General features: G+C 37.7%; 2 protein-coding genes across 3 annotated transcripts; both read right to left on the bottom strand.

Annotated features, from left to right (window-relative positions):
• Positions 1–430: 430 nt before the first annotated feature.
• LOC121504205 (receptor-type tyrosine-protein phosphatase eta) lies at positions 431–16,368 on the bottom strand. Of its 2 annotated transcripts, none has more exons than XM_041778876.1 (11): positions 16,158–16,368; positions 13,860–13,948; positions 12,766–13,504; positions 11,267–11,512; positions 10,386–10,634; positions 10,139–10,262; positions 7,518–7,654; positions 7,131–7,388; positions 4,203–4,469; positions 1,023–1,120; positions 431–940 (listed from the first exon to the last, which is right to left on the bottom strand). In XM_041778876.1, the coding sequence occupies exons 1-11, from the start codon at positions 16,204–16,206 to the stop codon at positions 872–874; spliced, it is 2,325 nt and encodes a 774-aa protein (XP_041634810.1). In that variant the 5' UTR covers positions 16,207–16,368; the 3' UTR covers positions 431–871. The 2 variants fall into 2 exon arrangements, with proteins under 2 accessions (XP_041634810.1, XP_041634811.1); XM_041778877.1 differs by lacking the exon at positions 16,158–16,368 and adding an exon at positions 14,185–14,265.
• A 1,779-nt stretch (positions 16,369–18,147) lies between these two features.
• On the bottom strand, positions 18,148–25,003 carry tp53 (tumor protein p53). The gene is made up of 11 exons (XM_041779482.1): positions 24,864–25,003; positions 22,261–22,387; positions 22,104–22,179; positions 21,824–22,009; positions 20,577–20,760; positions 20,380–20,492; positions 20,050–20,159; positions 19,761–19,885; positions 19,588–19,679; positions 19,427–19,497; positions 18,148–18,635 (listed from the first exon to the last, which is right to left on the bottom strand). Exons 2-11 carry the CDS (start codon positions 22,344–22,346, stop codon positions 18,539–18,541), a joined length of 1,140 nt encoding a protein of 379 aa, XP_041635416.1. The 5' UTR covers positions 22,347–22,387; positions 24,864–25,003; the 3' UTR covers positions 18,148–18,538.

A 25,003-nucleotide genomic window follows, 5' to 3' on the forward strand; every position in this document is an offset into this window, starting at 1 on the left:
TTTACTATAGAGTTGTGACTTTACCTGGCAGGAGATTTATTCTCCTGTTGTTGTTGCCAATAAGGAAAGATTATATTTTACAGTACAACTACTCAGTAGCTACTCACTCTGGGCGTCACTCAGGTGGTTTATCCACAGTAATGATAATCATGTCACAGTCACAGTGGCTTTGTCAAAGAAGCTGCCATGACAAGACATGCTGTTTAAACTATGAAAATGAAGAATTTCTCTGGATTTGAAAACTTTTATAAATATTTAAGGTAGTGTAAGTAGTATTCCTTTATAATCAGTGTGGGTGTTTCAGAGTTTAAATAAGGTTAAAGGATTTGTCATCTGCTGGTAAACTTCATAGAAAAGGTCAATCATTCATTTAATTTATAACTTATGAAATGATCTCTCAAAGGCAAGATTTGTCATGAAGATGATTTTATTTGGTAAAACCTCCAGACTAATGTTCGGTAGCCAAGTCAGAAAAAGATGTGATTATAACCTGAGTAAAAGTAACGTACATGTTAAAAGAAAAAGTTTACTTACAATTTTTTTAGATAGTTATTTTATGATTTCCATTCACTGAGGTTAACCTTTAGTCTTTACATGTATACTTAATTTTTTCTTCCCTTATGTCAAAGGTAAATCCTCATGAGAAAATAGATTCAAACGTTAGGTTGATCAGTATTTAAAGAGGACTGAGAGTCAGTGCACATATTAAGAGTTGTAACAATATTATCAAAAATCTTAAAAGCAGTACTAAACTAATTCTGATTAAAATCTCACACTATGCTTCAATATTTGATTTCTTCAAAGACAGAATCATTCAAAGGCTTCTATGCATTATCTACATTTTTAAAGATGTATTCCCCCTGTGTTTGGTCTACGTTTCTGACTTCATGAGTTTCCAGAAAATATCATTTCCAAACTTGTTCTTGAAATGTTTCTCCAACTGAAAAACAAAACACAGAAATGAAAAAGGAGCTGTGAACAGACGACTGTGTGTGATTTTGTTAATGTGGTGATTGACATACCTGAAGAAAAACATTTTCCCTCGTGGTGGTTTTGTCACAGAGGAGCATTTCTTCTGAAGAGCACAGCATGGACAGAGAGACCTCTGTTATGTTTGGATCTGAGGAACAAAAAAGAGGAAGCTTCAACAAGGAAACACACACTCCATGATGTAAAAAATGCAAATATAGGGACATAAAAACCTCCTCTGTGGTTCGATACTGTGGGCAGTTTGTTTTGTTGCCTGAGTCATTGGTTTTACATACACATGGACTTCAGCTGACCTTATCTTTGTACAGTAGTCTGAGCTATGAAACAACAAACGCTTGTGCTGACAAAATCTGAGTTTCCACCAAGCAGTCTGGTTCAGATATGCAAATATTTTTGTTTCCACTGTTGAAAGGTTGCTAAGGTATAAGAAAAAAACAGATCCATAGTGTCTTACTTTTGGTATCTTTCTGTTCGACCTCGACCAGAGCTACACAAGCTGAGGTCCATTAATTGGTGGTAAGACCCTTTAACTCCTGTGTGGCAGCAGTAACAGCAGACAAAAACAAAACACACACTTTGTACTGAGCTGCACATCTTTTCCGCCTCATTTTGTCCCAAATATGCTTTAAAAGGCCCTAAACTTAGCAAATAAACATTTTCAAGTAAATAACAGGAGTTGGCTCCCATTTGAGACATAGTTTCCCTTTGTTTTATTTTTAATAGACACAAAAAAAAACCAAAATGGAGGAAAGTTTGGAGGTAAAAGGCCAGCTTTTAATTCTGAGCCATGTGAAGTGATCCAGATCTCTACAGAAAAAAACAGTCTCCATCACTAGAGGTGAGGCTGAATGGATGTTTGATGTGGAAATGTAAATTCTGTATGTATAGTGCTTATAAAATTTGTTAGACCACCCTAACCCTAACCGAAGTAAGGTTTATGCCACAGCTGCCCTAAATTAACAGCATTGGTAATGACCAAAATCATTTTTTATGTTTCTGCAATGGCCAATACACCAATATGTAGAACCTCTTTAACCGAATAATATTAATAATATTTTCAATGCTAAAATATAACTATTATTGTTATCCATGAATTTTCAAACATACTGATTTACAAAAAACTGAAAAAATAGTAAAGCCCATTATTATTTCTGATTAATATGTCAAATTATAGTTATTTACTTGCATTCCTGAAAAGAAAAATGAGTTTTAGTGGTTGGATGTTATGCTTGATTAATTTCTGACTTCCCAGAGAAGCCCAGTGAGCCGGCTCAAATTTGGGTGAATTCAGTTTGAAATTCCTCATTCCTGTTCAAAACGGTAAAACACGGAGAGCTGACTGTAAATGAAAGAGTCCGCATTAAAGCACTTCATGATGCTGGATGGCCTCTGAGACAAATATGACAGGTATCTAATAAATTTAGTAAGCACTGTAAGTTCTGCTGTTAGGAGGCCATCAGTCGAAACAATAACAAAAACAAAACAAGCTGAGTAGAGGCCAGCACTGCCTGGCTCTACTGTTTCATTTTGTTATAAATGAAGACTCTGTTCAACAAAAACTGCACTAAACAGTACACCAATGTTTGCTTTTATTAATGAATTTAATATAATGGAGGAGAAAAGCGGTTAAAAGTGGCTTTCCAAGGGGGGCCTTGCACTCCCTGATTTTTTAGCATATTTACTGTGCTAATTCTGTAAAATATATGTTTGTGCAATATCAGTGCTCTACAGTCATTGTCCTTTACAACAGAGACTAATAAAAAGGGAAGAAAATTATGAAATAACGATGAAATGAAAAGACAAAAAAAAAAAAGATGAGGAAAAAAAATTAAAATAACCAAAGAATTGACGAACAAAATGATAAAAAATAACAAAAATATTGAAAAAAATCATGAGAAAAAGCACAAAAGAAATTGCTAAAAATATATGAACAAAAATTTAGGAAAAAAAGATGAAAAATAAGGGTAAAAATTAAGAATAATTTTGAAAACAAATGACCAGAAAAATAGACAAAAAATGACATAAAATATGATTGCATTTCCACCTGTGATTCAGGGGATCCTAAAGTATACAACGAGCTTATTCTTCATCAGTATGAATCTTCTTGCTTCTTGTGCTTTGTTCTTGCCAGAGGAGCCGAAACTTGCCACTGATTTTTTTAGCGTTACTACAGCTCTGTCGTACTGTAAAATATTTTATTTATTTTTAGAAGTGTATTTCAACTATATGTTATGTGGACCAATGTGACACTTTTATAGTGTTTAACTGTATACCATTTTAATCAACACCGTCAGTTTTTTAAGTGTGACTTTACCTGTTGGAGATTTATTCTCCTGTTATTCTTGCCAATAAGGAAACATCATATCACTATTTCATTTTGTTATGAATGACGACTCTGTTCAACAAAAACAGCACTAAACAGTACACCAGTGTTTGCTTTTATTATTGAATTTGACATTCTGAAAGGAGAAAAGCAGTTAAAAGTGTCTTTCCTATGGAGGCCTTGCACGGCCAATTTTTTGGCGTACTATTGGGCTGCCAATATCCAAAAAATATACACTTGGTACAATTCCTCCAATTCTGTTTGGTGTCAGATTGAAGCTCACTTATGTGATTCAGTTTCATTATCAGCTTTGATCTGATCAAATCAAAAGAACACATCTAATCCAATCATTTTATCCACACTAAGGATCTGGAAACAGTTCAGATGAAAATTTAAAATCATGGCTATCTCCTCATTAATGCCCATCTGTGGTAATTATTTATTCTCCTCTTCAACCACTGTGGCTCCCAGCTCCCTAATCTCTGTTTTTGGTGTTCTTGAGGATTTTCCTTGTTTTCCTATGGGGGGGGAATATTAGTGCTTTTGCTTCTGTCTTGGCCCGCAGGTGCATTTTGCTTCATTGGAAGAACCAAAAACCTCCACCTCCTAATTCTTGGCAGAGAGATCTAATGTCTTTCCTTAATTAAGAGAAGATAGAGCACAGCATTAGAGGTTGCTCTGATCATTTTAACAAGACTTGGAGTCCTTTTCTGTCCTTTGTTGACTCTATTCAGTTTTTGGATGACGGTTTTATGGAGTAAACTGCATTATTAGGGGTGTGCTAATCTTTTATCTACTTGGTTTAGAATCTTCAACGTTAAATAGATTAATTCAAACCATGAAGGCCAAGTTTCTTTTAATGCATTAAATTAGATACTTGAGTTCTCACCTGTCAAATAAGTCTCATTCACTGGCCAACTCGTTCGGTCACCTGCAACCGTTTTCACTGAGATGCTGTAATTTGTCCCAGATTTCAAACCTCCAAATGTGTAGGACGTTTTGTCCTCTATGGTTTCAGAGCGGTGTTCCCCCCAGAAGGTGGAGCTGATTGTGACGGAGTACGTGACAAACGCTGTGTTCGCGGGTGGTGTCCACTTGATCGAGATTGTGTTTTCATCTGAGCAAGTGATGGTCAGATTGGTGGGAGGCGCTGGCACTGAAATAAAGAGAGAGAAAAAGAGGAGGGAACTGGTCAGACATGTTTGTATTTTTTAGGTAACATAGAGCATTACAAATACAAAAACATACCACAACTCAGTAGCCACTACTAGACAACAGCTAATGCTAGCATTTAGCTGCTTCAAAGCTAACATTTCTACAAGCTAGGATACGAATGGATGCTAAAACCCCACTTCAATGGATGTTGTATGATATTCCTTGTAAACTGTAAAGTCAGCCTTTAACCACTTCCAAGCTATTTTTTGATAACTAAGAACAGAACTAGATAAATCCCTTGCTAAGATACTGTTAGCATTTAACCACTTCCAAACTAATATTTTTGTTTGCTAGGCACTAAAATCCCATTTTGATTGGTGCTATAAAATAAAAACACCCCAAAGATTTCTTTGATTATTTTTGGAGGTCCGTTTTGCCTGAATGAGGCAGGAAAGCTGAAGAGGGACAGGAAATATGGGATAAAATTCAATAATAGCACAAGGACTGCAGTCTCTGCCCGCTCCACCATCTGAACCAAACCTGTGTCCAAGCTAACACTAATGTTAGCATTCAGACACTTCATAGCTAACAGGAACATTAGCTAGGACACTGAGTGAATGCTAGCAAAGACACCCATAAGAGGGGAAAAGGTCTGTGGAAAACTTTCTAGGGCTGAGTTTAATTAGGGGGCAGTCGTGAAATCCAAATTCAAGAAATAATATTTTACTTTTGATCTAAATACTCACAATACACGTTTATTCATGGTGTCTTCAGTAACAGCCTGTGTAAAAATGCAAACCCCTGTTTTCTTAAAATGGTATGAGCCTTTTTCTTTTTCATACGTTAAATTGTGTTGCCAGATGAATGTAACTGCTCCATTGTGTAATGCACAAATATGGGGAGATTAGCAAAGAACAGAGAGGAAAAAGAGGCTTTTTGGGGCCTTTAAACCCCAAAAACAGTCTGTTAAAACACCTCAGAGGCAGGCACTAGTGCTGCTGATCCTGTGGATCCACATGGGTTTATATCGTACACTCGCAACTGGGCTTTTACTTCAGAATAAGTCTCTATTTTCTTTAGCTACAAAGAAAGTGCTTGTTGCCGCCATGTTTATGCCTCTGATTAATCATGACGACATTTTACACGTGCATGCATCTTCACACTTCTCTAAATCTTTGGATACTGTGAACAATGGGGCACCAAGGTTTATAACAAATGTACGGTCCTTAACTCATCTTTGTACTCTGTATGATTGAGTTGAGTCGCCACTGACAGCTTGTAGGCTAAATCTTTAGCATATCCTTATTTATAAGGCAATACTAAATCCTCATACTTACATGGCTTTGTGCTCTGTGACTCAGGATTTGGTTGTAGTGTTTTATGTTTAATATTTCATGTCTGTTAATTGTGCTGCTGCCTGTCTCGGCCAGAACACTCTTGTCAATGAGATTCTTAATCCTAAAGAGGTTTAAATTAATTTCAGATAAAATAAATAACGTCATTTAATTACCTTCAGGGAGAGCCTCTACTGTGTCTTTTAGAGGCCCAGACATTTTTGTGGTCAGGCCTGAATGCTCGAATAATTAAGTTTGTTATCATGATTAGTATCAGAATTTTATTTTATTTATTATTTTATTTCAATTGATCTCTCCTTTTTGTCACATTTTGAAATGTCACTATTTTGCATCTTAAACTGTTTTGATCTTATTTTGGATTTCTGTACCATTTTAAACAAAGGATGATTGACTTCCTGTTTGGATACAGACCTGAAGGAGGTTTAGGTAGATTGAAGATCTGTGACATGAGCTTTACCACAGAATAAAAAGGAACTTGTCATGGATTAAAAAAGGAAATAAGAGAATAGTAAAAGGAAAATGTTTAATAAGTGAAGGTGAAGACTTGTCCCTGAAGCTGTCTGAGAGAAATGAGTCATGAAGGAGCAGTGGTGTACTTAGTTCATATCATCTTGGCTGCAGAGAGACAATGCAGCAGACAATAAAGTATGGGATTAATTGCAATTTGAAAATAAATGCATTAAGTATGGACCTTGATTAATTGTGTTTAATGCATTAATGCCAACAGCCCAGTGTATATTTCTAACTAACAGCAAAGTATTTAGAGAGCTGTTATCATCAGTGATGAATGAGTTTCCTATTACTTCCTGTCATCCTGTTACAGACCCATTCTACAAAGTTTACGTCAGCATTGCTAGCTAGGAGGGGGCTCAAAGTGTAGCTTTAGTGTGATTGTAGCTAAGTGGTTGTAAAACCTGTTTTTCAGTTGTCGATTCATCTTGAAGTGTTGCAATGATTATTATGGCTTCTAGATTGTCTATAGGGGGGTGATTTTTACAGGCCTTGTGCAATATAATGGCTCTATTTAGCTTCTGTGCCCATAATTTTACAACAAAAGAAGGAAAAATAGAGACTGAAAATGGAACACAACAAGGAAAAAAGGCAGGCATTAAAAAACAATTAAAATGTGACTGTTTATCATGCTTAAGCTTGTTTGGCTGCACTTTACAGACATACTCCTTTGTATTTGTGGCTACAGTGAAATGTGCTGTTAAATCAACCAGGAGCTATTGTCTTTAAATCATATTGTACAGTGACTTTAAACACACTAATGAGGACATTAAAATAGGTTAAAAAAAGTGACTCACAGGTGAAAGCTGACTTCTGCACCGACTGGCTCTTCTGACCTCCACTAATAGTGTAGACGATCAGCGTGTAATTGGCGGCCGTCTTCAGTCCCTTATACTCGATGTGTTTCTCTGTCAGTATGTCTGTCTTATTTGCCTCACAGCCATCACAATGAAGTGTGACATGGAAAGATGAATAATTCCCTTCAGGAGGGGACCATGTGGCCTTGAGAGAGTCTTGGAGGGTCAACAATCTCAGGTTTGAAATCTGTCCTGGCCCTATGAAGGAACCACAAAGTCTTATTAGTCACCTCCAATGTAGCAGGGGAGAGTTTGCTCATTTTCTGTGAGACATAAATATCGTTTTAGACCAACAAAGCCATAAAAAAATGAAAATTTCTGAGTTACTTGTGTAGCTGGAGACGGTCTCAGCATCTCCCTTCAGAGAGTCATTGGCCAAAGCTGTCACATGAAAAGTTATATTTACTCCCATCGGCAGATCCGTTTTGTTGAATTTAGTCTCTTTCACCATTTCAGCTGGAGAACTATTCAAAAGAGACAGAACTTTTAAGTGAGGAACTGCGAGCTCTGGTTGTGGCTCTGTGAGTATCCAGTAATAAATAACAAGACTATTTAAAATGCTGTAAAAGAATACTTAAAAAGCTTCCTAGCGCTATTAATAAATGATAATTGACATTTGTTGTTGCTAAACTCTATTTCAAGGACAGATGTTAGCTCTAGCTTGTTGCTAGCTTAGCCAATAAATCACAGCCTGGACACACGTAAATGATGAAGTCTTGTAATGTGGAGATGACAGGCTGGATAATAACAGTTATATGGCAGTACATATATTTGGGTATGTCATTGTGTTAGTAGTATGAGGTTTTGAATGTAATCCTTCTCTGTGGAACTTTCTGTTGGTTTTGTGGCTCTTCCTTTGTGTTTCTTTTTTTTCAAAGACAGGTATTTTGGAACTATCATTGTTATTTGGAGACCACAGGACAGTGGATAGTGTATAAAATCAGCGATAGAAGGTGGAAAATGACATGCAGGACAGGGACCACAGGGCAAATCCAAGGCCAGTCTGCCTTCTTGGAAGACATATGGTGAGTGACCTACAGTAACAAGGACGTTGGCCCTTGCTTGTCTTTTCTGACAAAATATTGTCTCTGTTCTCTTTAACAGGCAAGCTCATTGCTAACAGCAACTTTTAACTTAAGACATTTTAAAATAGGCTTTTTCTGAAATTCACAAATAATGGCTTTAACACCCACCCTAGATCAGTGAATTCATGCTTGAAAAATACCTATAAATGTTACATTTGAATGCTAAAGGCGTTCATGATTTTATAGGTCATAAAATACATTAGCATTAATTCCAGTCTATTTCATAAACAGCTCAAAACTCCTCACAGGAGCTGTAAGTATGTCTCTAAATCCTCAAACAGCCATGTTTTGGTTTTCAACCTGAAGCTCCAGAGACCTGTCCTTTTATGTTTAATGCATTTTTGATATCTTCAACATTTTTGGATAAGCAGAACCTGATAGTGCTATTTTGGGGGGCATTTTGCTATTTGTAATCTTGTTGTTGTAAAAGGCATATGTTTATTCGAACTGGTTTCAAAGTTAACAATTCATTAGTTTTAAGGTTTAACTGAACAACATAAAAATTAGTAATTAATAGCTCATTTTATTTCTTTTTGAAATATATCCTGGAGGTATATTTGAAAAATGCAAAAGAAGAATTTGCAAAAAAATCCTGACATTTAGATTTGAGATCAACCTCACTATACATAGTACCCATAATCTTTCTACTCTTGACAGAGGAATCTGCCCTGGAAGTAAATAAAATAGTAATAAAATCAATGCAGACTCATTTGTATTTGGGTTTTATAAAACATGGGGCGCAGATGGCCACATGTACACGGGCGGCCTTGGTTTGAATCTGTCCTGTGGCCCTTTCCCACATATCTCTCCTCATTCTCTCGTCCCTGTTTCGGACTCTATCCACTCTCCTTCTCCATCAATAAAAGACATAAAAATCCCAAAATAAATATTTAAGAAAGAAAGAACAACATTGGCTGGAAAGTGAAGATCAGATAAGAACACATCTTAATCAGTGTGTCTACTAAAATTTAAGGCCTCTCACTAAAATGAAGACTTTTTAGGACCATAGATTTCAAATTTCAAATTTAAGACATTTTTAAAGACTTTTTAAGGTTGTGCAGGAATCCTGGTTGTCAACTTAATTGGAAAAAAATGTAACAAGGGAACAACTCACTATAACCACACACATTTTCCTCCATTTCCTTTCAAATCTGTCTTCTAATGAAAATTATGTATATATTTCTATATCAAGAAGGCCAAACTGTGTCAAAAAAATCTAGCTAAGGACTAAAACATGCACAAGTTTCTCCCAAATACATAACAAAAGTTCCTGTAGATGTATTTGTAGCTTTAAAAAGCATGATTTTAAAATCATTTAAAAATAGTTGAGGTAAAACTCCAAAATTCTTTATTAGGGTCACACAAGAAATGTCTGATTCATTATTCTACTTTTTAAAAACATGACAATTTTATTTTGTTAGAATTACGACAAGGGTCTATGCTGGCCAGATATTTGGCGCTGATGGGCAAGACGTGGTCCATGGGCCACTATTTGGGGTTCATTTTTCTACAGTTCACATTTAATTTTTTAAATAAGTGGTTGACTTTAAACTTTGTTGTTATTTCATGTTTTTCTGTTTGCCTCTTCCTAGAGATGGCATGAGAGGTTAACTTTCATAACTCCTTCTCCTAAATATCTTGTTATAATGTGAAAACAATAAACAAACATTGAGCATATCTGGTATATGGTTGATTGATGGGGGTGTAACTTAAATTAAATGGTCAGATTTTTTAAAACACTTTGATTAAAAAGCAAACATAACAACCGTAAGGCAGCATTACAGGAAAATTCAGCTCACATCACTTTAGATCTACCTTAATTCAGATAATTTGTTAAATTTCACTGTGCCTATAGTCACTTACCTGTTACCTCCAATCTTAGTGATCACAGAATATCCTGAGGTGTTTCCGCTGGGTGGGCTCCAGGTAAGTTGCAATGAAGTAGTTTCAGGGTTGTTCACCTTTAGGTCTGACACTTTCCCAGGCTCTGAAGGCAGAAAAAAATGGCACTTTCTGGTACATATAAAAATATCCTGTAGTGTTGAATGTGTAACATGAATCCAATCTGAACATTATTATTCTTGTTCATGTAAAGTTCACGTGAACTCACTAGTGTACGTGGTGATCCAGGTTTCTTCACTTGTTATGTTTCTACCACTGACGCCTGAGACGATGGCGAAAGTATACAGACCTCCAGGTATCAAATCACCAACCACTACGTCTGCCTTATCTCTGATTGTCTGGCCATTCTCCCACCTTATAATGTAAGATTCCACATTTCCATCTGGTTTGTCCCAGCTGAGAGAGACATTTTTTTCTGTCCTGTGAGTGACTTTGAGGTTTTCAACTCTGTTTGGTACTGAAAGAAAAAAAAGACAAGTGCTTTTTATTTTGTGGAAGTTCATATTGTAAATGGTTAGTGATGTCGAAGACGAGTTTATGAAACCATAGGAGCTCTAAAACATGCAGTCCTGAAAAAATCAGGCTGACTTCCTCTTAAATCTTCAGGTCTCTATCCCAGTTGGACATGACTCAAAAAGTACACCTGTTTACAGCAGACTTTCCTTAGTATTCCTGTTGTGTTTCTCATCAGCTCACCCTGAATTTGGTGGAAAATGAACTGGGACGCCGGGTGGAAGAAATCAGAATAAAGCTGCTATGAATCAGCCTGAATATTTGGGAAGGTTTGAGTTAAGTAATGAGGCACCCCAGTAGCCTGCCACAGTGAACCCTGACTTACAACAGCTATGGGAAATAACATGAGAAAAATAAGATAATAATAATAATAATAATAATAGTAATAACAACAATAATAAAGAAAATAAGAGGATTTACTGCCCACAAGATGGCTGAATTGCTTGCTTAAAACGTGTTGGCCATGGCTTCTTCAGATAAGATGAAATGTGTTACAATATTCAGAACGTTGCTCTTTCTTTTGTGATCTAAATTAACAATCAGGGATAAAATAACACAAGTAAGAAAGCCGCTCACTAGTGTAGAAGGAGGTCATCTGTGGGCCGAGTTTTCTGCCACACTTCACAGGGAACACCTTGACGTGGTGAAGGGTTCCTGCTGTCAGGTTCCTCAGGTCATAGGTCAGATTAGTTCCCATGTCCACGGGCTCTTGATCTTCAACCTCCAGGTAGTAATGGCTGATGTTGCCAGGCCCTTCCAGCCACTCAAGGACAGCACTGCTCGAGGTCACGTTGGTCACGTTAACTTGGCCAACAAAGCGTTCTGAATATAAAAAGATGGTAAAATTCAACAAAATTTTTTAGATGTTCGGGGATGTGTAAATAGGGGGAATAATAATAATAAGTACTCAGTTGTAACACGTAACATGATGTTTTCTGAGATTCAAGTATTTAGTTACTTTTCAACCGGTTACCCTGATAAAACTATCTTTTTTGTCTTGTGTCCCCACAGAAAAGAAAATCCCTGACTGCACGGTTTCTGTTCCTCTCCTTCTCCTGACAGGCAGTCACATACCAGCAGAGTATAGCTGTGACAGAATGCATGCATACTTAGCTCATTGGACACATCAGATGGAAAAGAGGGCAGCATTCATGAAGTATTTGTGCCCTGTTTCAGCACAAACAAAAATAAAGAATTCTTTATCTGGTCAAATGATCAAAATAGAACTGTGATGGGGCGCAGGTGGCCTAGTGGTTAGGTGGCACCCCATGGTCTCGGGAGGCCTGGGAGAGAGAGAAACTCAATGTGCCATGACCCCCCAGCAGCCTAAGCCTATAGCAGCATGACTACCTAAGGGCTGGTCCAGGTCTGAGCCAGTCCTAACCCTAAGCTTTACCAAAGAGGAAAGTTTTAAGCCTACTCCTAAAGGTAGAGAGACTATCTACCTCTCGGACCCTGACAGGTAGATGATTTCAAAGAGGAGGGACCTGATAACTGAAGCATCTACCTCCCATAATAATTTTAGAGACTGAAGGTACCACAAGTGGCCTAAACTTTGGAACAATCTTCCAGGTAATATCAGGTCTGCTGACTCTGTAGTTTCTTTTAAAAAGCTAAAAAAAACTTATTTTTATAGATCAGAATTTTTATAATCTCTACCCCCTCTCTGTTTTGTTTTGTTTTGTTTGTGTGTGTGTATGTACATGTGTTTGTAACTGAATAGAGTATGTTGGTTGTGTTATTTATTGGGGGTATGTTTATGTTTGTTTGCTTATCTGTCTGCCCCTTTTGGGATTTGTGGAGCACTTTTTAACTGTTTTAAAAGGTGCTATATAAATAAAGTTATTATTATTATTAATGTGGGAGTGCAATGACCCAGAGGGATAAAAGGTCACTATGAGCTCTTTAAGAAGGGTTGGTGCCTGACCATTAAGAGCTTTGTAAGTGAGAGGAAGAATTTTAAATTCTATTCTCGATTTAGAGTAAATGCAGAGAAGCTGAGACAGGAGCATTATGATCTTTTTCCTGGTTCTGGTCACATGCTGGAGCGTTTCGGACCAGCTGAAGGATCTTACCTTCAAAGCATACAAAAGGTAGACTTTCAAAGCAGTGCTTTTCTATCCAGGCCCCGAAGCTCAGTAAGGCCACACAGGAGTCTTCGATGTAGTTCTCGTCGATTTCAGGGATGTCAGGCGTCGGCATTGGTGAGGATACACACTGGGCTTCTAATGGCAGCACTGTGGTTGTCGGGGGAGTTGTGGTGGTGACATTCATCGGGCTGCTGAAGTTTGTCACATTTTCGGTGGCGAATCCGCTTAATCGGGAAACATCAGTGACATTTTGATCTGGGGTTGCTGTGAAGGAGCTGGGCATACCTTTTACTTTTCCTGTTGTGTCTCCTGTCACATTTCCTGTTGCATATTCTGTCACATTTCCTGTTGCATATTCTGTCACATTTCCTGTTGTGTATTCTGTCATATTTTGGGTTGTAAAGCTTGGGAATGGGGTTGTCCATCTCTCGGTTGCTTTCGATGGGCATGTGCAGGAGCAGCTGCAGCAGTCTCTTTTCAGGGGGGGGGATTTAAACACTGGCCAACCAGGGTACCAGTTCTGGAAGGAGAGGGGGTCTCCATTGGCCCAGCCGGACCAGAGCATACTGGTGCTGTGGTTGCTGGTGGAATTAAAATCGGCATTGCTGATGGTTTCACTGTTGGAAAGGTTCTTGCGGAGGCCGATCCAGGAGTCCGATATGATATTCTTGGTGATGTTTTGGATGTTTTGAGGAGTCAGAGTCACCAGATCAGCAAAACAGACCTAACAGGAGGAAAAGAGGAAGTTACAGACCATTTTCAACCCTGTCAACAACCCATGGGGAGGCATCCTTCTGTTACTACATTCTCCATCTGTGGACAGCATGAAGACCTGAGGGCTGCACTGATCCTGGACTGCATAAAACACAGTGGGCCAGTGGACATCAGCTGGTGTTGGTCCACTGAGTTTTATAAAGTCTAGAGTCAATGCTGTCAGCTAACAGCACATGTTGGTGCCAATCATGCTTTGATCTGCTGACACCTGTGCACGGTGCCAAAAGTACAACTACCTTGTTACCTATGAAGCTGGGCTTCATGTTTCAGTCCTCTTTGACCATGATAATGTTTTAGTGTTGTACCTGGCAGTAGCGCCTAGCGTCATCCCAGGAGAAATTCTTTGAAGGATAGAAGTACTCCCTCTCTGCAGCGCAGTAAGTCAACAACAGAGCTGAGGAGAAACATACCAACAGGAGGAAATGGTTAGATCAGTATCTTGGCTCATTCTGCTCTTACCCAAGCAGTTTACTTCAATTTCTCACAGCGAGGTTAACTGGAAGCCCAGAGAGGACATGCAGATTCATTTCATTTTTTTCCTGGTTTTCTTGTGGTTTCAGCTAGTTTCCTCATTTTCTCATCCCCTCAGAAAGACTGTTTCTGCTCACATTAGTCACCACTTATCCATACCTCTCCCTTCTTCCATTCATTCGCTCCAACCAATCTGGTGATCAGCTGATTATGGGCCTTCATTCTCTTAAGAACTAAGCTAATCAGACCAATCCCAAACTCATTTGACCAATCATCATGCACCTGTCATATTTTGAATCTGCCATTCTCTCTTTCACAGAGTATCCTATTCCTACTTGTCTCACTCCCCCTTCAGGTGCATGAAGTCATCGTGATTGGAGTCTAATCATCAAAGACTGCACATTTCGCTTTCATTTAAGTTTCTAAAATAAATCATTATTAACTCTCTCCTGATTTGAATGTTGTCTTCCATGAGAGGGAATAATTCCCACCATTTACCATTAAATTATCTGGTGTTGTTGATGATGTCACTAATTTTTGTTGGGCTTCTTTAAACTGGCTACAGGTTAAGGGTGTGGGCTTTGGTTATCACCTCAGCAAACTGCTTTGACATATTTTGCATACGCTGTTGGTGCTATTTAAGGATTAATGGCAGTTAGAAATAATTTTCAGTCTTTAGCCGGTTTTGCAATAATTAGACATGAAAAACAGTACCTTAAACAAAACACAGTTATAAAAATGTTTCTCACTCATTGGTCAAATTAAGTGCAAAAACATCTGCCACAATACTTTGGTTAGTTTGGATGTGAGGCTGGAGAAGATTAACCTTTCCCCTGTAGCTTTAAGCTCTAGTGAGATTAAGTTTCACAAAGTTTTTTGTTTGTTCTTCGCTTTTGAAGCTCTGGGGATAAAAAAACAAATAAATTGAGATTTCAAGAAATTGCCCCAAAGCTACTCAGGAAACATATTAAACAAAGTGTATTGGATGATTTTTTGCTGGGGGCTTCCAAAGATCACAGATTTCAAATAAGATTTTTTTATTTAAACTCAATGTATCACTGCTGTCATGCCAAAACCTACCTCTAAAATGACTTTTCTGGGAGAGAAAAATCTTTTTTTTACACTTTTTGTTTTAGATTTATAACAATCCACTGACGGATGCAAAGGGTGACCAATAAAACTAATTTATGAAAAGATAGGATTAAAAGATGGAGATACAAGGTTTTGGTCTGAAGCCAGGCCAAACTGTTCAAACCTAATCATTTTTATCTCTTCTTAATGAGTGCAACAACAAAAAACCACTCCAATGTATCTAAGAGTTTAAATATGGACGTCTGAATTTATAATCTTTATTTAGACTTGAAGATCATTGAGGGCGAGCCCTCATTTACAATGATGCCAAGCAGATAAATTCTTCATTATCATGCGTTTTTCCTTTAACAAGTATAACATATTCTATAAAGTACAGTAACAATATAAAAAAGGACATAATATCAATTTGAAATTGAACACAAAGTTGATTAAAACAGGTGCTATCAGAGGACAACAAATTCTGAGTTAATGATCTGAAATGACCCAAAGAAACAAGTTCTTTGATTTTTAAAGAGCTCTGTAGTAGTGAATTCTAAGCAGATGGAGCAAAGTAGCTAAAGGCAGATGTAAATGTACGAAGAAAACTAACAATAAAAAGCAAAAATTCAGTCCAAAATGTATTCATAAATACCAGGGATTTTCAAACCTAAAATGCAGAAATGCATTCATAAATTTTAAAAATTGAGAATTCATATTTATTAATATCTTCAGAAAACAAAGCAGTTTTCCTGTTGATCTTTTTTTGCAAAGAAGGTAGACATCCTGCTTTAACATAAAAAACAGCATTATTTCTAGATAAATATACCATTTTAAGAAATACTCCAAGTTAACTCATTTTCATGTTTAACCAAAGTAAAACAGAGCTAGCGCACCTTTAAAGCTTCCAAATAAAAGATGAAATCAGTTTGTGATTAGGATTTTTTCTTCTAGATCCTAAACAGATAATCTTAGTTATCCATAGCAATTCCAAGAAAATGTATGGCTATAAAATCAATGTTACAACACAGGTCACACATGGATACCACTGCAAAAATACTCACCCCAGGAGATGAAATACCACGCCATCTTCAGCAGATATGTCCTTCCCATACTGTGAAATATCACAGTAAAAACAGAATTATGGTTGAACCCAGCTCTTGGGTTGTGAACCTCTCAGGCTTCAGACTTTCAAAGTCTGCTGAGAGCAAAATGAGATGTTCATCTAACAAAAACTTCGAAGCCTGTATGGAAGGTCAGCAGGTAAGCAGCGCATTTGCCTTTGAAACACAAGGCAGCATTCAGCACTCCTCTGATGAATACAGCTTTGCATCTATGTTCTAAATATGCAAAGTCATAACAGGAAAAAGGAGAGTTGGTAGTTTTTACAAGGGTTATAAAACATCGGGAGGTAATTAGATACAGACACATTTCTTTGTTTTATAACTGGAATTATTTTAATGTTAGACTCAAGTAACAAAATGCAAATTAGTACAAAAAATTGAAGCCATGAAAAAAAAAATGACAGTGAAAAATATATAAGCATAATATTCTTATACAAAACTAAGTTTCAAAAATAATCTATGAAGAAATAAAGAAAGCACTTGCTTATCTAGAATTTGGCAGTGTGAAAAAAAGTGGTTTCCTTGTGGTCAAATGAAACTGAAGTGCTGATTCAATGACATGGTCTGAAAATACGGAGACGTAGATTCTGAATTTAGGGTGAACCAGCCAGCCCCTCTTCCAAATCTGGTTTGTTTTAGTTTTAAAATCAGGATGATCCATGCACTAAACACAATCACTAAGCAGGTATGACAACCTTGTAGGAAAAAGTTTTTGTCTGATTAGACAGCATTTTAAAATCATGATACCCGTTAGACAAGTATAAAAAGTAGGGATGCACACTGTCGCTGGCATATCTGTATCTGCAGATATTAGCTTAAAAAATGAACATGGGAAATACATCAGCCTTACATATCAGACAAACCCTGCATTGGCCTTGAATACTGGCAGAAATGTACATGTATTTTATTGAACTGATACTGATAACTTTCTACTCCTGATAGATGGCCGATAACTGATAAGAACCGATATTTTTTAAAATCAACAACTGAAAAAAAAAATTAAGTTTGATGTTTTTAAGCACATCTGGGGGTAAGAAGGGGTTAATATGTAGTGAGCAAAGACATTTATAACTAATTCGACATTGCTCGTGTTTACATAAAAAAAAAAAAAGACTTTGCAGCTGTTATTTTTTTAAACATTTGTGTACCAGAGTACAAAATACACAAACAACTTACATATTTTTCCCCTTTTCCCTTGAAATAAATTCAAGTATCATTTCAATCACCTAAACAAGAATTCAGCTTACTTCTGTCAAGGACATGAAACCAAATGATAACAGGCTGTCAAGTTTAACAAAGGGAGATGTTTGGGGGTCTGTTTTTTGTTTTTGCTGCACAAGTCAGAGATAAAGAGAGCTGAACATGCACTGATGCAAGTCATATCAGAGATAGGTTAAAAATGTAAAGTCACCGTAGTCTGTGGGCAAACTTCTGTTCCTAATGTCAATCAGACTGAATGAAAGCACATCAAACAGAGCAGGCAGGGATACGTCAATGAGGCAGCGGTGGATCAGGAGACTGTCCGACTGATTTTGTCATTATTAGCATTGCCTTTTGGCTCTGATGAACTTTCTGCAGTTCCCAGTGCCTGCTCAGTCAGCACTCTGCCTCGTCTTAACCTTTGGCTTGGTCCTAATGCCCGCGGCTACTGCCGCTTCATTTTAACGTAGTTAGGATGTAGACTTTTAAGTGACTTAAAAGATCCATTGTGTGAGAGTAGAAAACTCAAGGACTGTTTTCCACTCTTTGGGATCTTTGCGGGGCAAATTTTGCAAACACTGTCGTGTCATCCTCCCCATAAATACTGAATAACTCCACCAGTGCGGCTGAGGGTGCTTCCTTCTTCTCTGGTGGTTAACAGCGGGTCTCGTACTGTGGCACCACCTGCTGTTTTGGAATGTGTAGTCTCATGAGGAATAAAACCACTGCCTTTATTAACGGTGGATTTTATTGGTTAACATTCTATTATCTGGGAATAATTAAAATATGTAAAATATATGCAATATCGGCTGATAATTTATCGGTGCCTAGAGTTATCGTGCATCCCAAAAAAATGCCACTTAAACCAAAACGTCTCCTTAGCTGTCATCAACTTCATCTGACAAAACAAACATGGCAGACATAAATTCAAGAAATCATTAAAACTATGTGGAAATCCCTGATAGACAGCCTGAGCTCCTTCCCCGTTACCATGTTCCTTACATGCAAAATTAACATAATCTTAATATGTCTTGGATGTAAATGCAACAGCATCAGGTGACCTGGAGTAGTAAATAGGCAGGATGTATAGGAAAACATGTCAACGATTTTCAGCGAGCTCCTCAGTCACTGTCACTCTTCTCCCCTTTGACGAGGAGTCGCTTCCCACTTGAAGGGAGTGGGAGTTCATGTTTCATTGTAACTTTTGCCTTGGCTTTGCTGTGGAGGGAAAGCACAAAGAATTACATTAGTGCTCAGAAAACTAAGAAAATCTGAGTATGTTTGTACCCTGAAGCTGTAAAAATCCTGCATCAATCATTTCCATTTCCTATTAATTTTTGGGGAGCATCTTTACAAAAACTCCCTTTTTTTGAAACCCAAACTATTCCCACTGCCACCGAGAAAATGTCAGATCTTTATAATGAAAATTGAGAATAAAAGCAATTTGTGCGAATGAGGTGAGCTTTCTGACATACAAGGCCCAAGCAGGCTTTTACTTTTACAAGCACAAACTGGAAGGGTAGCTTTGCTGTTTGTCTCGTCTGTGCCAAAATAAGAGAAATATAGCTCTCAGTGAATTTCTTGTCTATTTTGGCGTACATTCACAATGGGCAAGCCTTTTATTCTCTAGATTCCCCTGCCGTGAGACGTGCAAGACATGGCGCTCACACAGGCAGACTGACACCATCAACTTGACTTTGGTGTCAAAATGAGCTGAAAAGCTGTGGCGCAGTTATTATGCAACTGCTCTGGAGCAGTCGTAAGTACCAATATGCCTGGTTTGTTTAGATTCTGTAGGCTTTTTTTGTAAATTTCCCCCCAGGCCACAGTAAGAGTAACCTTGCTTTAACAATCATGGGAGACTTGATTTGATTTTTAACAATACTAAAACTGTTTGACAAAGTTCTACAGATATGTTGGGTTGATTTTTTTAGGTTACAAAATCTTTATCAAGTCCTGACTGATCAAATCAAGTGATGCCAATGTAAAGATGCTGGAAGAATTCTCACCTTTCTTTATCAAGCAACTCCAAGCCATCGTTGATTTTTTTGAGCATTTCATAACGCTCCTTCCCATGGACCTGCAGGAGAAATTTAACATAAATAAATCTGACTGCATATATTTTTTTCAAAGATCTATAAGTTTTAATGCAGTATGCCTCTTTACTTACATGGAGTACGTAAACCTCTTTCTCCTCCTCATCCGTTCCTGATGCTGCTTTGGGTTTCTTTGTGGAGCTGCTATCAGGGGCCGGGGCGCTCTCTGATGACACAAAGGTGAAGTTAGAGAGGGATCAACAAGCAAGGGAAAGAAAGCTTAAGGCGTAAATATACGTATACATACTTCTCTTTTTTGTCTCCTTTGTTCCATTCTGCTGCTTGCTGCTATTCTCTTCCTCGGTCTTGCGGTCACGCCCTGGACAGGCACAAACCCGCACTTCGAAACTCCTTCTGCCTAGGACATGACCCCTAGGGAATAGATAAACAGAAAAAAAGAATCAATAAATAACAGAAAAAACACCACATCAATATCTAGAAGAAATTTTAACATATTAAAATTTTGTCCTCTTAAACCACAGTCCACAGTCCACATCAACAGTCCTGTTGTGTGTTGAGAGAGAAGCAGGACTTACTCTGGAGTCTCGAGGGTCAGGATTGTCAGGATAGGACGGCGATTCATGCCACCCATGCATGAACTATTGCACATAAATTTCAGTAGAATTGTGGTCATCTCTGAGCCGAGCTGGAACAGAAAAGACCAAGTAATTAGTGTGTACCATCAGATATTTAGTTCTCAAATTCTTCTTTGTCTTTCTGGTGGTATAAGAGTGCAGCCCACAGCTAAAATTTATGAAAACTTTATTCCTGTGTATTTCACCACAAAAGTGTTCTACAGAGGCTGATTAAAAAAAAAAAATCAACAAATAATCAGTTCCCTTTCAGAATGCGTGAGATCTTGTTACCTGTGGAGGCTCATACGGGACAGTCACGCTCTGCCTCTTCGTGTTGGGGTCCTCAAAGTACTGAGCCCTCTCGCTGCCCTCCACTCTAATCAAGTGGCTGCTGGTTTCTGCAGCTGAACAGAAAACAGAAAATAAAATTAGAAATCCACACACATTTCTTAAAGTCAGAATTCAGAGTCAATAAAAGGCTACTGTACCTGAAGCACGGTCCTCGTTTTGGTGATGAGGGCACCGCCGAACGACTTCGGCCACATGCTCCGTTTTTTTATAGACTGCAGTGGCCCTTATGACAGCCCCTAAAGGAGGCTGCCTGCTCACCAGCACCTCAATCGGGTTTGTTTTTGCCAGCTGGCAATAGAGTTTATTCAGCTGTTCAGAGTACTGAGAGAAGAAACAGTGTAGATGTGAGCATCTGTGCAGAAGAGCAATGACAATATGTGAGACTGATATCACAAACACAAGTCTAAGATCTGAACTTTTAAAACTTGCTCTGTTGAAAGATTAAAACTTTCTCATCTGTCATTACTTCCCCCTTTTCTTCTAAACCAACGAATACAGCTACATTTTAAGTTTTTCAAATTGAAATACATTTTGAAATACATATTTTACCTTGCTTTCTTCTATTTTAACCCTTTCTGTGCTGGAGGAAGAGAGTGCAGGAACATGTCCCGTCATGTCAGAGCTGTGCTTTACAACCTGCCTGCACCTCTCCCACAGACCAGAGCACAAGTCGCAGGGGGCGGGGGTTTCAGAGAAGACCACACTAACTTCAGCTAAACTGTCCAACTACAGAGCGCTGCTGGAAGAGTCACCGTGGAAACTTTAATGCCATTGGCTCTCCAAATGCAGTGACTGACTCCAGACTTAGAAATTTAGCGAATCGGCACAATGAATAAGATTTCACATGAACGCCACCGTAAGAGACACGAAAGAATGGATTTAACGCATTTCTAAGGTAAGAGATTTATGCTTTTATATAGAGAAATCATATTTATTTTCAGTTCTTGTACATTACTTTTATAGGTGATTAAAACTTGAGAGAACAGTCAACTGTTTTTAGTACAACTGCTCAAATCTTCACCATAAAATGTGAAAATGAAAGAAGGTAGGCTTAGATTTTGTGAATTAGAACAAAAAAATAGCAGATTTTCTACATTTTGCGTATCTTATGAAGTAAACACTGTTTAAAAGCGAATGGCGGCTCAAAGTGGGGCAGCTGTTGAAATCTTTTGTTCTCTGTGAGAGCTCATACAAAAATTTGCCATGTTGGATTGCAGAGCAGTGATGAAATTTTCTAAGTATTCTCCTGCCCAAAAAATATTTAGAATACTGTAAAAATGTGCACAACCATGTGCAGCAACATGTGCATTTTCTGGTTGTTTTTGTCTCATGGTTAAAAAGTATGTTGAGCTGAGTTTCAAAATTGAATTCATGGATAACTTACGGTTGAAGTCACAGACTTGGCTGTTCCAGATTTCTGGAAGCGCAGCTGGAAGTCGTAATCTCCTGGGTAATCCGATGTAACTGGCACTATGGAGGCAGGGGGAGTCACGCCGTCTTTTGTAGACATTTCCGGTAAGTTAAACAAGGTTTCATCAAAACCATCAGTTAACACCTGATCGTTCATGAGCTGTAGAGATGAATGAGAGTCAGTCTGCCATCATAGATAAAGAGACTGAAGTGACAAAAACTTTAGTATTCATGACACTGGAAGGCATGCTTACAAGCAGCTGCATGGGTCCCTCAGTTTCCCTCCATTCTTCCTCTGCATGGTCAGTCTCAGTGGGCATGGACGTCACCCTGCAAAAGTAACAGTTTAACTTACTTTTATGGAAGGGGACGACATTATTAAATATCATCTTTCATCAAAAAACTACTTACACATTCTCCCACAGTTGTCTGAAGGTGTCCTGGCTGAGAGGCAGGGTCTGGCTCAGCGTCAGGCTGTCCAGGTTTTCGCTATCCATTTTTGTTTCCCTCCCGTCCCAGCTGGCAGGAAATGGAAACCCTGCAGGGTGATACAGGAATAAACAGGAAGTAAAAACCTGTGTTACAACCTATGAGGTATGTAGCTTCTTGATCTCTAACCAACAACCCATTTTACTTTGCAGGTTAAATCAATTTGTTTAAACTCCCCATTTTTAATATGCTAATCATTTTCACTTGTCAGAAAATACTGTACATAAACAGTAGGACTTTAAAAGCTTCAAATGCCTTTAAATAATCCTTTTAATGGACAAACATATTTCCAAATAAAAATAACAAAACAAAACACTATGGCTTACAACTAAACATTCAAACTTAAATGGAGAGACAGATGAGGATTTCTATCATTACTTAGATAAAATGGTCAATGATCAGACTTTTTTTCTCACAGTTTTAATTGACCATTTACAGAAATACAAATAAATCTGCACAGAAACAGCAGTGAATACAATATACTATCACATCTTTCAGGATGTAGAGTTATATGTTGAAATGTATGCCAAGAAAAAAAAATGTTTAAGAAAAACTGTGTTACTTCATTGTAAGTTCCTCAAAAGTTGTCCCCTTTTTCAGTGCCTTGAATTTAAAGTGATACAATCTCTTACTTTGATAGACATAAAGAAGTCAAACTTTAAAAGATTCAATAATCTCATAATTAATGAGAGAAAGGAATTAGGCAATCATGGCTCATTTACTCAATAGAAAAGAGACATTTGCATACATGTTGAGGTATGTGAAATATTTGTACATATTGGGTCGTACATTAATGGGTGCCCATGGCTTGTTTTGTTGCTATGCTGTAAAAACATACAAAACACCTAATCTTCATCAGTATCATATCAAAGCCTGAATCTAGGTGATGTTACAACACTGGTTTATCGTTTATTAGGATCCCCATTAGCTTTGGCACACGGCCGCAGCTACTGCTCCTGGTGTCCACAACACAAAATAGTTAACATGAAAATAGTCCATACAGTACTAAATTAAATGAAAAATGCAAAAAACGTAATCCATCCCTACCTAATACATTACAAACACTGAAGTTGCTAACCAAAACAAGATAAGATAAACTAAAAGCACAGAAACTAAGTTTAGGGGGAAAAATTAACCACAAATCAAAAGTTTTAATGCTAAAAAGTCTCCTGACTGACTTAAAGCCAACATTCCTTTGTTTACTAGTTCATTATTGTCTCTTTAACACTTTAAAGTATTTACATTTCCATTTAAAAGACTTGGTCAAAAAACACTGGTCTCTTGTAGGGCTGAACAATTTTGAAAATTACTGTAACTGCAATTATTTTTTCCAACATTGCAACTGGTTGTGTGATTTTCTTTCAAGTTCCATTGCTTAAGTTTTTTTTTTCAACAAACACAAGCAATAAATCATTTTTCTAATAACACAATATTAGATTTAACTAGGGAAATTTGAAAAACAATTGATATTATTTTGACTCATAACAAAGTGAACAGAATGCTGTATTCAAGGGAATGATACTTTCACGTCACTTATTTTAAGTAAGAAAAACATAAAATAATTGGGGGAAATAGGATTTTTGTGTAGCTTTTTCTTTACAAACCAACACATTCACATACAAATATCTGAATGATGTATAGGTAATAAAATCTCTTCTGCAAAAAAATGTATCTAAAGTGTGTTTTTTCACTTTAACACATTTCAGGTTGATTAAAAACTAATGTTTACGATATAATAATTACACTGGGACAAATAGTGATTTAATCTTATTTTCTATTAATTACCCAGCCCTAGACTCGTCTGCAAATGGCCTCAATGCAGACTAATAGGTTAATAAAACACTTAAAATACGGGACACCAAACAACGATGGCTAAAACATGTCACGTTTATTATTTAAATCGATACTTGACAAATACCTGATCCAAACATAAGCTGTGATTCTGCGTCTCAAGGAATGAGTTCAACCAAGTCAGAAACAGGAAGGCCCTTTACTCTGTAAAATGCTGACTAACGACGAAGGTACCCCCTTGTGAAAAATGCCTAACTTTATCAAATATACAAACATTAAAGATATATCGCTAAGATGTCAACTTGGAAAAGTAAAAATGACTTGAGTGACTTAAAAGACAGCACCCCAAAACAAACCACACGAAGATGCATGCAGCTAGCTAACGTTTAAGGCCGTCCATTTTCTTTGGACGAAGAGGCCGCAAAGATTGAATGAAGCTAGCTCACTTCGACAGCCAGTCGATATTCTGACAACAAAACGTGAACGAATATTCATGTTTTGACTTAAAACAACTTTTATCGGATGTGTAGCGATGGCTCAGCGTAGTTAAACCGAATAAACATCCGTAGTTCTAGCGAGCGACTGAGAGCTTAGCATTAGCTTAATTAGCTACAAACGTTAGGTCGACGCTGAGGAATCCTGCTAGCTAAACTGCATCAAAACTTTTTTTCATCCGTCGAGTAAGTCTATTCGGCCTTTCAAAACTCGAATGAAGCGTGGTCGAACACAGTTACCTTCAGTTTCCCGCGACCGCTTTCTGAGGGATGAGTCACTGGTGAGTGTGCAGGAGACGATACACCGTAGGACAGCGAAAAAGTCAAAATATTTTGGGGGTTAAGTCGAGCACGTTGTTAGTACGGGGATTCCCAATGAA

The sequence above is a fragment of the Cheilinus undulatus genome, linkage group 22 (genome assembly GCF_018320785.1).
Source record: "Cheilinus undulatus linkage group 22, ASM1832078v1, whole genome shotgun sequence".
Lineage (NCBI taxonomy): Eukaryota > Metazoa > Chordata > Actinopteri > Labriformes > Labridae > Cheilinus > Cheilinus undulatus.